Below are 13,546 nucleotides of genomic sequence, written 5' to 3'. Positions count from 1 at the left end.
GTGTATAATGCATTGGTGAATTTTATTATACAATAATGAATCAAAGATACTAAGGATAAAAAATCTGTTTTGTATAATCAACTGAAAAGCTGATAATAAAAATACCTAAATTATTTCAATATTTATCGGCTATACATTAATAATTTGGTCTTTGGACTTCCCTGGTGGTCCAGTGGTAAAGAATCTGCCTTCCAATGTAGGAGACGTGGGTTTGATCCCTGGTCGGGGAACAAAGATACCACATGCCGCAGGGTAACTAAGGCCATGCACCACAACTACTGAGCTCGCACGCCTCAGCTAGAGCCCGCGTGCAGCAAACTACAGAGCCCATGCACTCCGGAGCCCACGCACCACAACCAGAGAGAGAAAACCCGCACGCCACAATGAAAAAGATCCTGCATGCCTCAACGAAGATCCTGCGTGCCGCAATTAAGACCCAACACAGCCAAAAAATAATAAAAAGAAAATAAAGAATAAAATAAAATAAACAAATATTTTTAAAAATAGTAATTTGGTCTTAAGGCCAAAATGTGTAAAAAATTTTAATTGAACAAAATATTCAATATGAATCATCAGTATATTCAAAGATTGCACAGAATATCCACAATAAAGAAACCAGAAGTAATAATTGTCCTGAAACTTTCCAAAATTTCCCATCCTATGGCACAGCATTAGACTCATGACATCTTAGATTTTTTTATCTAACCAATATAAGTCAAACATCTATTATAGTTCCTGGCTCGTAATCAATAAACGATTCTAACTTAAATGGCTAAATTCATTTAATCTGTACCAATTTGAATGACTCTAGTTTATACTTTTCCTCCTCCATTCTCAACTGAAGAGTTCTGTATTATTAGCTGTCACTAAACATTGGTCAGAGAATGCCATCAGCGTCTTGGTCCATGCCCCACCACAATTCAGGTTAAAAGTGTTCATTCACCCAACATTTAGAGAGAATTTGTTGATTTTTGTTACCCAATACAGACTCCCTACTGGTAGCAATAAAACTTCGAGTGACCCCCCCCCCCTCACATCTGCTATTCTTATCCACAGGCTATGAGCAAGCTGACTTTTGGCCCCAAGTTCCAGCAGAACACAGACCCGGGCTAAACCAACATTACATTTTAATCCCCAGTAACTGATTTAAAAATGAGCATGTGATTCAAGTTAGGACAACTAAGGCCAGTAAGCCTCAATTTCAGGACTTTTATTTGCATATAAAGGATAGATACTCTTCTCTACTGGATTTGGTGTTACGACGCTCTAAGACTGGAGCTGTTGGGAACAAAACCAAGAGAGCAGAAAGTAGAACTGAGGGGTGGCCAGCAGGTCAGATCTGATTTCAGCAGCACCAGAATCTAGATCTAACTGTGAATGTTTTAGGTGTGAGGCCAAGAAATTCCTTTTTCCTTAAGCTACCTGTGTCAGTCTTTGGAATCAGGCATATTTCAGGACGAATCTTCATTGTCATTCATTGGTTATGTGAATTATCTCAAAGTACGTGCAAAAGAGTTGTAAGTAAGCAAATGTATATACTCCATCAGTGGTATAAGTACACACTCTGGGAAACACTCTATTAAACATAATATTCAATACCAAACAGGAAGTTTTACATTTTCAGCTTTATATGCTTCCATTCTTATCAAATCCAAAACACATGGCATTTCAAAAACACTAGGACTTTGTTGTCACTACATAATAAATAACCAGTGAACAGGTGGTTCAAGAAGACAACTGGTAAATATTTTGCATGAGGCGCTAATGATTCCAGGAAAAAAAAAATCATAATATGTCTATTCAAAACAAAGGTTCAAGTCTTGGTTACAGGGCAAAAAATGTTTCCCAAGTTTTAAAAATCACTAATTAATATTCTAATGCTTTCTCCTTAAAACTCAACATCTTACCTCAAAATATTGGCAAAGCCTCCCCAAAAGAGGGATCCAGTCAATTTAAATTTTAAAATTGTGTTTTTGCTTCTGTCTTTAATACACTGAAAATAGATCAAAAGCCTTTTATGAACCTCTAAGCAAAGCTGTTTCTTCATGTTTATCAAGTTATTTATAGAAACAAATGTACCTTCTGCAAGAACATACGACCTCAATTGTACTTTGGATTCACTGTTCACAATATAAACATAACATTGCAATATGGTAACATGATTAGATTACTGTACAAAAGCCATCAATCTTTGCTATCAGAAAAGAGAAGCAATGAGAGGACCAGTCCCAATACCCATGGTTTATGCTCTTCTAGGACTGCTTGGACTATTATTATTCTAAGAATGTTAAGTTTAACCTTCTAGAAGTCTGCAAAACAGATGTAACGTTGTTTGTGTGGTTCCAATGACTTGATATAAAGGTTTCAAACATCTATTTTTCACCAAGTGCTCTGTTATATTACAGTGATATTCATATGGGAATTAACAGTGGTGACCTGTGATACTCAACCAAACATATTGACTTTACTTGCTCATTACCCTACAGATTTTCTTCTGAGGCATAGTTTTCAGATAATAACCAGGACAAATTTCTTCATTACAGTTAAACTTCAGAAACTTATGTTTTCTCTATTGCTAAATGCTCAGAGCACAAACTTTTGGTTCCCAAAAGTAATATCTAAGGCATGACTTGAGCCAATTTCTGTAAGAATAATGCTTAAAATGAAGAGGTTGGTTCCTAAACACAATATTATGGCAAGATTTTTTTTTATTCATTTTAGAGATGAGTATCACAGCACCACTAATTTACAAAGTTATAAATTGCAACCATGCTGTAATTTTTTAAAAAACACTTAAGTTAAACCTACATATAGAACTATATTAATATACTATATTATACATGTATCTACCTACAAATTACCAAAGAAGCATCAATAAATTTTTTAAATTTAACTTTTGAAGTGCCCTAAAGTTTAGACAGATGTTATCCTATTTTCTCTGAGATTTTCTCTGAGCAGCTGTTCATTTGGACATGCTCCTTATTTATTGATATACTGTGTTCAATGCTAGGGTCACATTTCTTAAACAGGAACTTGGCAACTTCCAAATTCTATGGTAAATATTGACATATCTCAGCATGTCAATATTTATACTGTCAGGACACTTTGATGAGTCTCTTCAACAATGGCTGCATCTTATTTCTTGGCAGCCACTTGTTTCTGTTCCAACTGAGCAAGATCTTTCTTTATTCAATAAAATTCTCACTAACCGTTCAGACAAAATTACAAGTAAGCTAATAGCATCCTCTCACACAAAGACCAGATTGAACTCCTTGCTTATTTCAACATTTTGGTCACTTCTGCAGGGTTAGTAAAGCTCAAAGAAACAAGGCACAAATTCAGGAGTGTACTCCAAGTAATACTTGTTTTTGACTGCAGCAATTCCAAGCCTAATCATCATTTTCAACCCCATTGCTAAGGGTGAAAGCCGCCGAAGCCTTTTCAGAATTTATAGAATTAAATTATTTCCTTTTTTGTTAGTCCTAAAAGCTAGACAAATTTATAAAAGATTGGTTTACAGACTGCAACGATGATGATGATAGTCAGAGAGAAGTTTGAATCCAGAATGCCTGCCATAAAAGGTAGTTGGAAAGTCTGGCTCATTATCTAGAATTAAACAGTGTTTTACATGCAAAATTAGTGTACCTAACTTTTGTGCCAAGTATCAGAAATCATGTTAACAAACTAACCATCATTAACTCCATCTTAAGAGCAAATTTCCATCATTGGGAGAAAATCTGTGCACTACCTTGTAAATACCCTGGGATTTCCCAATAGCACAAAAACAAAAGTTTAATTTAAAGCTATTGGCAATACCGGCATCTAGTAAAAGCATGAATGCCTCATCAACAGTTTGGAATTCTCACACAGATTTTTTCTTTTGGACAACGAAAGTCTCAGTGGTGTTTTTCTTCTAGAAAGAGCCCAATTTTATCAATATTAAAAATTTGCTGACTATAATAACCCTCTGTTCACTGATTTCAGCCAGTGTTTTAGAAAAAGACACAACTCACTTTCTCATCAGCTTCACAAAGGACAAGGAACAAACTGCCCAGGGCTATAAAATGCATTAATTACCTCCTACTAGTACAAAAAGAACTAGCTTGAAGATAGCCACCTTCTTCCTTGAAAACAAGGTATTGCAAATAAAGCATTGATTTTATACTCAGAAGACTCAGATTGAAATCAAAACTCTACAGCTTCGTAGCTGAGTGACTTTGGTCATGCCATTAATGCATTAAAATGCTCACTGACTACATCCTATGTGCCAGGCTTTCATATCTCAAATGAGTAAGACATATCCCCAGCTCTCTGGTGAGATAGAAACACCAAAAGAGGATTATTATACAAGCTTGTAAAGTGCAGAGGCAGGGTGGGAGCTCATCTGAAAAGTAGCACGTTAACCAGCCTGAAATTTCAGGGGAGGCTTCCTTGAGTTATATCTGATATAAATCTTAAAAGGTGGAAAAGGTTTAGGAGTAGAAGGAAAAAGATAAGGAAACACATTCCAGGCAGAAGAAGCTGCATGAGCAAAGGCTTGGAGACAAGAAATAGCAATGATATATCAAAATGAACAATTCACAGTTTCAGACTGACTGCTGACACTAACAAGAGCATTTGGGGGAGCAATAGCCATGTTGAAGGGATCTCAAGAAAGAACAGTAGAAGGGAAATTGGGACTTGGGGCATAGAAACTCCTTAAAGGATTTTTGCTCAGAGGAGCAAATAAATGGGGTTGGAAGTAGAGAAAAGTTAAAAGAAGCATTTCTTAAGGTGAAAGAAATAACATGCAGGTCAATCAAAATTTTATGGGTCTTAATCTAAGAGCCATGGGGAAAGAGAATTTAAAAAGAGGGAGAAAAAAAGGACAAAGACGAACACTAAATAACAAAGAACTTCAACCTCAGTCTATGGAGACTAGCTGAGGATCAAAGAAAACGAGTTAAGTAAAACCATTGTCTTTTAATATATGAGAATATCATTGAATGAGGGAAAAAAAGGAAGTCAGATAAAAGGAAATAATCAACGCTATCAATACTAGACACAAAGTAAAAAGAGAAGAGGGAAGAAAGTGGTCTGGTGGTAGAAAAGCGATAACAATTTAATTTTAAAAACCGTTAATTTAGAAAACATTTTATTGAGTGCCTAACATGCAAGTCAATCAGCCCTCCACCATTATCCCTCCCTTCAAAGAGTTTTTAATTTAGTGAAGAAAGCAAGCCAGGCACACAACAGGCAACCCTTACTGAGTGCTTAGTGTATGTCAAATACCTGGCTAGATGACTTACTTGTAATAATTCATTTAATCCTTACAATACTGGGGAAGCCTATGCATTCTCTCCACAGAAAAACATAAATACATACTATTTTTGCATACAATCCTACTGAACCCATGAAACCAAAGTTAAAAATACTCTTCTGGATGCAGGAGAGACAATAATTTTTGAAGAAGGAAATGACAGGGTCAGATTTCATTTTTAGTAAGCAAGAAAATGATCCAAGATAGTTTGAAATGAGAATCCATAGCAGAGCTATGGAAAGTAGACTTCTGAAACAGCAATGTAAGATAGTACTTACATTAGTTCACTGGCAGTGAAAACCAAGAGCAGGGAGTTTATGTGCTTAATGACCATATAGCTCAATTACCACCTCCCTAGAGATCTTGCCACACATCAGATTAACTTTGTTTGCTGTGATACATGAAAAACAAACTACACATTTACGTATGTTCAGCCTTATCTATTGCTATTTGGGCTCCTCTATGGGTAACTTTAAAATAACTGACATTGTTCTCTCCTATTTTGAAGCTGAAGTACATAAGAGCCCATGACCTAAAATTTATTCAAATCCATAAATATAGTAAATCAATTGTGATCTCTAACAACTTCAGTTTCCTGGTGCACTTCAGGTATTACATATTACCCTAAGCGTTCATAAAGATGAAGACAATCTTCACATGAAAGCAAAATGTCTGCAGACACAGTTACTACTTTAGAAGCCAAGCTTGATGAGTTGCACAACATAATTTCCATAACTAAGCCAAGGTTATTTAATTTGAAAGGCAACACTTGCAAGGTATACTCTAAAGCAATCAAAAGCCAGAGCATTATGGCTTGTTTTTTGATAGAAGGAGGGTACAGTACCTTTTTATACATTTCTTATTCCCCTCTTCCCCATACCCATTAAATTTCTGGAACGAACAGGCCATCTTTATTCCTCTGCTGCACTCTCATGATCCCATGAATAAAGCTCAGTTAAATACTTGCTCAATTTGTGTATTTGACCAACTCTTAACAATTCAATAGATTCAAAAGTAAAGTTAGTTATGGTTCAAAAAAAAAAGAAAGAAAAAAGAAAACGTGTTGGGCTGCAGCTAACAATGTAATCACAGGAGAAACCCAAATGTTCTAATCACTGTGTTGCCCTAAATATAGAAGGGTCTCATAGTTTGGCCAAGAACAGCACATAAATCAACACCTCATGTGAGTTTCCTTTCCTCTTTTTCTCTATCCCACTTTAAGTCAAAGCATTAAAAAACTGATAACATTCTATAAAGAATCTCGGGGTGGGGGGAAATAGAGCCTTATCTAATGGGATTATTAAAATTAGAGAAAGCTAAATAATAATACTACTGATTAAAAGAAAAAGTTGGCATGTTATTGGTCTTGCAGCTGGACTCCTTCTCTGGAGTACCTAATCAACTACTGAACTCAGGAAACGCAGTTCCTTTCCATTTGTTACCACAGAAAGTTCCTTCCTGACCCCAACGGGCCTAGTACGTTTCAGCCCCAGATGGAACCCATTTACAATTTACAAAATGCTGGGGATTGGAAGAGAGAGAACGCCAATGTTAGAGAAATAATCCAACACCTTCTCAACACAACCCACCGAATTCAAGTGTCCTCCTAATTCCACAACTTTACAGGGCATTTCAAAGGCGCTTTACATTCCAAAGACTCTCTCAGGTGCAAAGGGAGAAACTGTAAAGGGAGTCAAGGAGATGAACGCCCTGCGTTTAAGCCCAGGGAACCCAGGTGTTCCCGAAGAGTCCATAAACAGAAGGGCCAAAAGCTTACACATCGTGGGGGGAGGGGATCCAAGCAGGAAAAAATTTGCGCGCTGCGGAGTTCTACAAAGCTAAAAAAGAAGAGAAAAAAAAAAGAAAAGAACTGGACCACCGAGGCAGTCGCCACTTCCGGACCCTACCTGTCAGTAACTCCACTTCCGGTCTCCTCCAAAAGGCCCGCTCCCACAGGCAGACATCCAGCAGCCAATCAGAGTGTCATTTACTTCCGCGGGGCTGAATGACGGCATTTACACCCCGCCCTTTCCGGTAGAGAGGAGCCTATCGTAGAGTCTGAGACGTGCGGCTCAGGAGGAGGTACCCTGACAGGCCCAACCAGACCGCGGAGGGAGCGAGAAAGGCAAGCCGGGCCTGTACGCCTCTTCCGCCCCGGGCCCGGAAGGGTGATGTGGCTGGGGTTTCGCCGGCCTCACTATGGTAAGAACCGGGGCTTCGGGGTCGCGGCTGAGCTTTGTGAAGGGGCTGCGGGCCCGCACAAGGGCTGGAGGGTTGGGCGGCGATCCCGGGTCCCCGGCTAGGGAACCCTGTCACTAACTTGATTTTCCCGGGCCTCGGAGGATGCACAGGCCCGGGAGCCATGTGGCCCCTCCACGTCCAACCAGGGAGAACCAGGGCTGGCAGCCCAAGAAAGACCCCGGGGCCGCGGAACCCCTCTTCACACGCCGAGGCCACTTTCCTGACTTGTTTCGAAGAAGTGCGCTGGTTTGGTTTAACCCATCGGTTACTTAGACTCTTTGTGGTCATTTTGAGGCATTAGAGCTGCCCGGGTTTGCGCTTGTTATTTTGCGGCGCCTTATCTCTCTGCGGGCCTGATCCAGGTTTTTATTTCCCTGTTGTCAAATAAGCCCCAAGTGCTACACCTTAATTTTCACATGTTGAATTAGTGGCCTTTTAGGTCCCTCCAACTCCATTCTCTCAACTTTAGAGATGCTACTTTATGAGCTATATTTTAATGATTGGAGTTGTCTGCGGAGGTGGCTTCTCCTCTAGGAGCTTAATGTGCTTGGAGTGTGTCTGGCCTCGGGCCTTCCTCCCCTTCCACGCATTAAGAAGGTTTTATGTGTTATTTTGTCTTATTGCAGATTCCTTTAATAGTTTAGGCCTTTTAGAAAAGCTTAAAATAAGTCACAAAAGTTCGCAAAATGCTTACGTCTCCAGGTTGAGAAAAATAAAGCCAGTATAGGCAGAGGACAGATGTAATAATCAGTAGTAATAGCAAAAGTCTCCCAAGCTATGTCTGCAGGCATTTCACTTTTGTTACGGTAAATGCCAACAGCCTCTATCTACACCAGGCCCTCGCGGTGAATGTATGAGGTCCATGTGCCAGATTTGCGTTTATGAGCATATTTATGGGGAAAAGATGCATGCCTTTTATTATAGTATCAAAAGCAACCATGACAAAAAAGCTCTTCTACAGTGAAAAGTTGCTGAGCTTGTGTTCCCAGAAGTTCCTGCAGAATCCCATACAGCACAAAACCCTTAGACATTAATCGAAAACTCATTAATTGTTGTTTGCTTTATGCCAGCTACTTTGGTTATAGCTGGGGCGTAAGTCACAGTGTCTTCCCTGGAGAAGTTTACCGTTTATAGAGGAGATGGCAGTTTATTAGAGGTTATTCCTTCCTTGGCCAGCTTCTTTCTCCACCTACCACATGATAGGACGGATACACTTGTGTCATGAGTGAGCGGTTATTTAACTTAGAAAATGTGGTTCCTTTTTCAATTCAAAAAGAGTAGAGAGACTGTTACTCTTAATTCTTGCATATGCTCTTCGAGGCTGAAGTTGGGTTATTTTGCTCATAGTACAGTCAGAGATAGATTATTCTTTTCATCATCTTATTGTCTTATGTACTATCTAGAAGCAAGACATACTGTGTTTAAGATTAATAGTATTTGAATCATCTGGCCATACTTGTTTTTTAAAAGTAACTATAATAGCTCTCGTTTATTAGCACTTGCTATGTGCCAGGCTGCATTTGAAAAATCAGTTTATAAGCATTGTCTTATTTCAGGCTTGAAACTGAATATATGTTTGCAGGCAATGGAAGTCAGGCACAAGGAGACTGACGTGCTTGGGTTATACACCTAGTAGGTAGTGAAGCCAGAACTCAAACTTATTTTAATGTCCAGATGCCGGAAGTCCTCATGCCGTTGTTAATAAAAACAACATAACTGAGGATAAAATATGTCGTAATGATTTGTTGCTCTCAAATATAACATGTCAATCAGACATGGGGGAAAATAGAAACAACTGCCCGGTGGTTAATTTTTCATTCCTGCTCTGTTCCTGTGAGCTTAAGTTGTCCACATTTCAGAAAATGTACATTGTAGTTGGAAGAGCTACACAATGAGGTTTCTTTTTGAGTTTGTACCTACACTTGGTATATTTGTGAGGTAGCCCAGTGATAATGACTTAAATCTGAATTACTGTATTTTAATGAATCCATTTTTTAAAATGCATTTGAAGACCATAAAATGTTTATCAGCAATAATTTACAACTATCAAAGCATAAACAGTCTGATAATTATATCATTTATGAATGAATACTTTTAATTTCATCTCTTCCCAAGAAGCCTTCCCTGTACCTTCTATTTTCTTCTGCTCCTTTTAGGTATCTATTTGGACATCTGTACTCCATGTATATACCCCCAGTGTTTCTCTTGCATAGAAAACAGCAGTAAGGTGTTGCCTATATTTTTCCCTTCTCTAGGCAGAGCTCTTAAAGTAGAAACTACGTCTTTTAATCTCTACATCACAGTGTCAGAGTTGGTACTCAAATGAATGAGAGTCTGGGGATACAAAGTCATGTAAAACATGCTCATTGTCTTCAAGGATTTTACAGTCCAGTGGGGGAGAGTATTAAATAAGTAAATTTTATGTGTTAGCTGCTAGGACGTAGAGAGATGACATGTGTGGTGGAAAGAACATGGGCTTTAGACTGAGCCAGACAAGGTTAGAATCATTCCCAGGGCCCAGCCTTTGCTTGATCAACCTGAGAAAGTTTGTCTTCATTTCTTCCTCTGTTGATGTGTTACATGACTTACAGATATATTCATTTAATGCTCATAAACCCTGCAAAGTAAGACCTATTGCCCACATTTTATAGTTAAATCAAATATCAGAGAAAGGGTGTGAGATAGTGTCCCTCATCTTGTAGCTGAGATACATAGGAAATATGTTAGAAACAGAGGAAAGAGTAATTGTGGTTCAGAACTGCTGGGGAGACATCCCCAAAGAGGTAACACTCTGACCTGTATATTAAGGAGTGAGTAGGGATTAGGGAAGGAATCATTAGCTGGAGCTGGGAAAGCATTTTCTATCCTTCAGACAGATAAAGGAAATGGTAGTTATGGACACATAGTGCATGAAGTCAAATAGTTGCTTGGGGACTGGCAGGAATAGAAGTTAAGCCGTGAAATGATGAGAGATGAGACTAGGAAGACTGGGGCCAGATCTTGAAGTCATTTCAACGCCTTTATATTTTGATGATGTTTGTGTACCTGACAAAGACTGTGAGCAGGGAAGAGAATGGTGTGCATTTTGGAAAACCAACTGGTAACAATGTTCAGGGTCTATTTACACGGAAGATTAAAATCTGGAAGACTAGTTTAGAAACAATACAGTGATAGTAGATGATTGAATGCCTTAACTCTTGACAATAGTAGTTAGGTTTGAAAGATAAGGATAAGTAAAATCATTTTGATGGTGCTTAGTAAGGAGTGGTGGAGCACAACTCCAGTTTAGATAATTGGTTGTATTGCAAGGAAATATTGATTAAGCACCTACTCTGCCATGTGTTTTACATGCAGTGCTTTATTGAAAACTTACATTATTGGCCACAGTGTACATATGAAGAAAAAGGCGCAGAATGATTAAGTGTCTTGCCCAAGACCATACTGCTGATAAATAGTGAAGCTCAAATTTAAACATAACAGCTCTGTTTGTCACCAAATCTTGAGCCCTTTTTATTATACAACAATGCCGATAATTCCACAGGAAATTCAAGAGGAAAAGCAGCGTTTGTATGCCTCAGTGGTTGAGGGTGGAGGGAGTTTGTTAAGATGATAATTCTGTAGCTACCATTGCTTTTGCACCATCAATACAAATGGCATCACAGTAGAAAGGCAGGTATTTTCTTAGCATTATAAAAGTAGTTTTGACTGTGTAAACCCATGAAAAGATTCCATAAACTACACTTTGAAAACTACTACCTCAGGCTAATAGGTAGGTAACTGAAGTAGATGCTGGTCTTCTGTAGCATAGTGGCTTGTAACCTTGACTGCAAGTAAAAACTCCCAGGGAACTTTGAGAAAACTATATGCCCACCCAATTCAGTCCAATTTTCTGGGCATTGATTGTTTTTAAAAGCTCCAGGTGATTCTAATGAGTAGCCAGTGTTCCTACCCTGACTCATTATATTTGCAGGTTTTTCCATTTTGTCATTCTTTGTTTTATCTGACTGCATGATCAGAGTACTTTTTTCATAGCAGAATTTGCACTTTTCCTTCAGAATAGTTTCTCATCAATCATTTATCAAGGACGTGAAGTATTTACATCTTCATTTTCTTAAGTCTACTATTAATCATAGTTATATGTATGCTTTCTCTTGTTAATACCTGTGACACTCTTGTTGCTTCATATTTAGATGTGAGGTGTCTGTAAAATAGCTCAAATTAAGCAGCACAAATATAGCAAATGCACTGTAGTTGCCATGACAATGAGATGAAAATAGGCACAAATGACCACCCATGTTGCCAGTGGAGAACAGAGTTGAGGTGCAAAAGAAAATGTTAATATTTCTGTGTGTTATTAGAAATCTTTTCAATCACCTGTGGTCACTTATCTTGGGCATACAGGGTGTTGGGTGTCTTTGCACATTCACGTATTACCTTACATTTGTCCCTGTATTTTCACGTTCTCCATTTTAAGAGATAATAGTGGTGCATATGAATTTACAGGTAGAAACTAGTTGGGAAATGCTGACCTAACCTAGATTTGTAAATGATAAAATGCTGACCCACTTTTCCAGTGCTGTATAATTTCTATCACAGTTAGGTCATGAATGTCATTTCTGGGTTTCCTTCCACCTCCAGAAAGGGATCAACGACTTTAGTTTTGTGTAAAAACAGTAGGTTTTTAAAACAAGTAAAATTGTTAGTGTCTGGAGTTTTAAAAAATTTTGGTATTCAGTTAAACTGGAAGAATTAGTTAATATGTCAGTCGAAATATATTTCCCACGTAGTCAACATTTGAAGCTCCCAGACAGTGTTATGCATAAAAAGGGCCCTTAATCAATACATTGGTTAAATAATTTGTGTTGCTAATCCTAAAAATAAGTAAATAAGCTCCATGAAGCTCAAGTGATCCAGGACTAATGAATATACTGGAGGCTTAGTCGAAGTCTTTTCTGCAGATTAAGTACAGTTAGCAACCAGTCATTTAACATCTTGGGCAGAGCACTGTTTAGCATATCAATATGTGTATTTCTTCTGCTTTTCTCAATGTTTCCTTCTTTGTTATGTTCTGTTGCTTGGATCTTTTCCCCGTTTTTTCCTCTATTCCTAATGTTTTGGGTATTCTTTTACTTAGAAGCATTTTTATTTATACAGCTAAAAATAAAATTCTGTATTGAATTCTTGCACTTATATCCATACTTAATATAGTTTTAACGTTCAGGAATGACTCTGAAAATAAGAAATTATATCTTTATAGATAAAATGATAGAAATTGAATCTGAAATAAATATTCCTAACTTTTCAAATTGACTTGAGAATAGAGAATTTTAAAGAGATGTGTCAACACTAGAGGTTATTTCATGTTTGGAAACTAAGCTTTGCATTGACCAATCTCTATCTTTCATTGATGAACAGTTTGATCTAGTGGTGACCAACTGAAAGTCTGAATTATTTTTGTTATTTCAGTGGCCTAACAAATTGTGATTTACTTCAGATTGATTATACAAAGTGACTAAGTCATTAAGTGTATTTCCTCTGGTTTGGATCAGTTAGTTTAGTACAATGATTTTAAGCATATCAGAAGCTCTAATCAGCTATGAGTAGTATGATGGGTCTGGAATATGGAGGGATAGTAAAAGGGGCCTTTGGAGAAAAAGAGTTTGGGATTTTCATTGCCAGTTAGGGTCAGGGCAGGGCTCCTGTATTCCAGGACCGCAAAGGTTACCATTCTGATTGTATTTGAGGATGTGCTCCAGAAGTTGCTACAGGCAGACCTGAGTCTAGGGAATGTTATTGGATACCTCTTTATAAAAAGGAAATGTTTGTAGGTGTGGTAGACAATGCCCTTCTCCCCAACCCCGTTTAAAAAAAAAAAAAACAGAACACTGTGAATATGTTATCTTACTTGACACAAGGGACTTTGCTTGTGTGATTCAGTTAAGAATTTTGGAATGGGAAGATTATCTTGAATTATGGGGAAACGGGGCAGTTTATTCACAAGGATCC

The 13,546-nt window shown here is 38.0% G+C and overlaps 2 protein-coding genes across 8 annotated transcripts in view; one reads left to right on the top strand and one right to left on the bottom strand.

The window, feature by feature from the left end:
• The window catches only part of XRCC4 (X-ray repair cross complementing 4), a 274,654-nt gene extending 267,335 nt beyond the window's left edge, over nucleotides 1-7,319 (bottom strand). For 3 of the 6 annotated variants that reach the window (XM_007193045.3, XM_057541060.1, XM_057541056.1), the window contains exon 1: nucleotides 6,889-7,193. Coding sequence is in view for 1 of the 6 variants with exons in the window: in XM_057541060.1 (XP_057397043.1) it covers nucleotides 6,889-6,930 (42 nt within the window). In the remaining 5 variants the exon portion in view is untranslated. Of the gene's footprint in view, nucleotides 1-6,888 lie in introns of all 6 variants that reach the window. The other 3 variants (XM_057541058.1, XM_057541062.1, XM_057541057.1) reach the window with 3 other exon arrangements.
• A 40-nt stretch (nucleotides 7,320-7,359) lies between these two features.
• The window catches only part of TMEM167A (transmembrane protein 167A), a 33,200-nt gene continuing 27,013 nt past the window's right edge, over nucleotides 7,360-13,546 (top strand). For both annotated transcript variants that reach the window (XM_007193047.2, XM_057540722.1), the window contains exon 1: nucleotides 7,360-7,501. In XM_007193047.2, the coding sequence (XP_007193109.1) occupies nucleotides 7,499-7,501 (3 nt within the window). In that variant the 5' untranslated portion in view covers nucleotides 7,360-7,498. The remainder of the gene's footprint in view (nucleotides 7,502-13,546) is intronic.

This window comes from Balaenoptera acutorostrata, chromosome 2 (assembly GCF_949987535.1).
Source record: "Balaenoptera acutorostrata chromosome 2, mBalAcu1.1, whole genome shotgun sequence".
In the NCBI taxonomy this organism is placed as follows: Eukaryota; Metazoa; Chordata; class Mammalia; order Artiodactyla; family Balaenopteridae; genus Balaenoptera; species Balaenoptera acutorostrata.
The sequence above is the reverse complement of the archived record's forward strand: the minus strand, read 5'-3'. Positions and strand labels throughout refer to the sequence as shown.